The sequence below is a fragment of the Aphanomyces astaci genome, assembly GCF_000520075.1.
Source record: "Aphanomyces astaci strain APO3 unplaced genomic scaffold supercont1.46, whole genome shotgun sequence".
Lineage (NCBI taxonomy): Eukaryota > Oomycota > Saprolegniomycetes > Saprolegniales > Verrucalvaceae > Aphanomyces > Aphanomyces astaci.
Window position 1 is genome coordinate 1 of NW_009798309.1, and position 1380 is coordinate 1380.

Genomic DNA, 1380 nt, shown 5'->3' on the forward strand with positions numbered 1-1380 from the left:
AAACTCAAATATCGTAACGGACTCAAAAGTTATGTCCATTCTACTCCGACGCCTCCAAAAAATTTATCTCAAATTGGTTTTTTGCGTTATCGTTAATACCCCCGGCAATGTGCCTAACCCATCACGAAGCAAGACGAACTTCTTTACTATCCTACCGGTCGAGTTAATCAGCCTTGTTTTAATCTGACACACGATTCGACTTTCACGACAATGGCTTCCTAAACCGCCTCAAAGAACTTTGCATCATCCGGAACTTGTGATGCATGAAAGTATAAGGGCATCCCCACCGGTGCGACTGTATAATCAGACTGTAAAATACCGTTTTACAGTTCCCGTATTTTGATTTTTGTCAACCCCAGGGGTAAAACTGTAAAACATCCGAATAATGTTTTTATCCGGAAATGAACGCCTGCGCAATGGCGTGGGAGGACGACGATGATGAAATGGATCAAGCTTGGGAGATTCTTGGCTTTCAAAGGCTCTATTGCCAACCGCCAGCCAAACCTACCACGAGATAGCGAGGCTACTCATGCTCGGATTTACCTACTACTTTGACCCCAATCCAATCTACGGCGAAGCCAAGTTTCGCCGTCATTTTCGAATGGCCAGACCGCTGTTTGAACGAATCATGGACGGTGTGGTGATGCGTGATGAGTACAAAGAAAGAGGGAATGGTACGCCTAACGAAGTTTTGATAACAGCTGCCCTCCTTTTAGCCAATAGATACAGAGTACTCGAATTCGAGCAGATAATTGGACAATAATAATATTATCCCGCCGGCGCGAATTTTTCAAATTGACTTGCAACCTTGCCCTCACAAGTGTCAGCTTTGATTTCGCAATGCAGGAAGCCCAGCGTACACCAAAGCGCAGCTACACTGTCGCAACAAAGCAGGAAGTACTTGGACTAGTGGAAGCTGGCCTCGTCGACTACAAGGTGTCTGAACTACTGGGTTTTCCACGTCGAACAATCCGAACATGAATTGACCAGAAATGGGACATCCTGGCCTACGACGGTAACAAAAAGCGCAAGAAGATCGTCCCTGGTGGCCGTCCCGAAACCTTCCCCGACCCAGACGGACTCGTTCTGTTCATGAACGAAATGCGTGAACAAGAAAGAGCCCTGACGACAACACATATCGTCAAATGGATTAAGCGGCATCAAGCGGACTGGCTGCGCTCCTACGTTGCGCGGAAGAAGCCAGGCGCCGGATACCAAAGTCTGCTGAGCCTTCTTCAACGGTTCTGCCATCGACACGGCTTCTCACGTCAACGGCCTGGGAAGAACAAGCAAAGCCAAGCTGCCTTGGTCGAGGTGCGCGACAAGTTTGCAGAGGAGTTCCACCGCGAGTACCGAGGGTCTGGTCCTGAAGCCATCTAC

The 1380-nt window shown here is 48.4% G+C and overlaps 1 protein-coding gene across 1 annotated transcript in view; it reads left to right on the forward strand.

Moving 5' to 3' along the window:
- Positions 1-840: 840 nt before the first annotated feature.
- The window catches only part of H257_13172 (hypothetical protein), a gene marked incomplete at both ends in the record, with an annotated part of 4704 nt that continues 4164 nt past the window's right edge, over positions 841-1380 (forward strand). Inside the window, 2 exons of the mRNA XM_009840640.1 lie at positions 841-936; positions 991-1363. Of these exons, the coding sequence (XP_009838942.1) occupies positions 841-936; positions 991-1363 (469 nt within the window). The remainder of the gene's footprint in view (positions 937-990; positions 1364-1380) is intronic.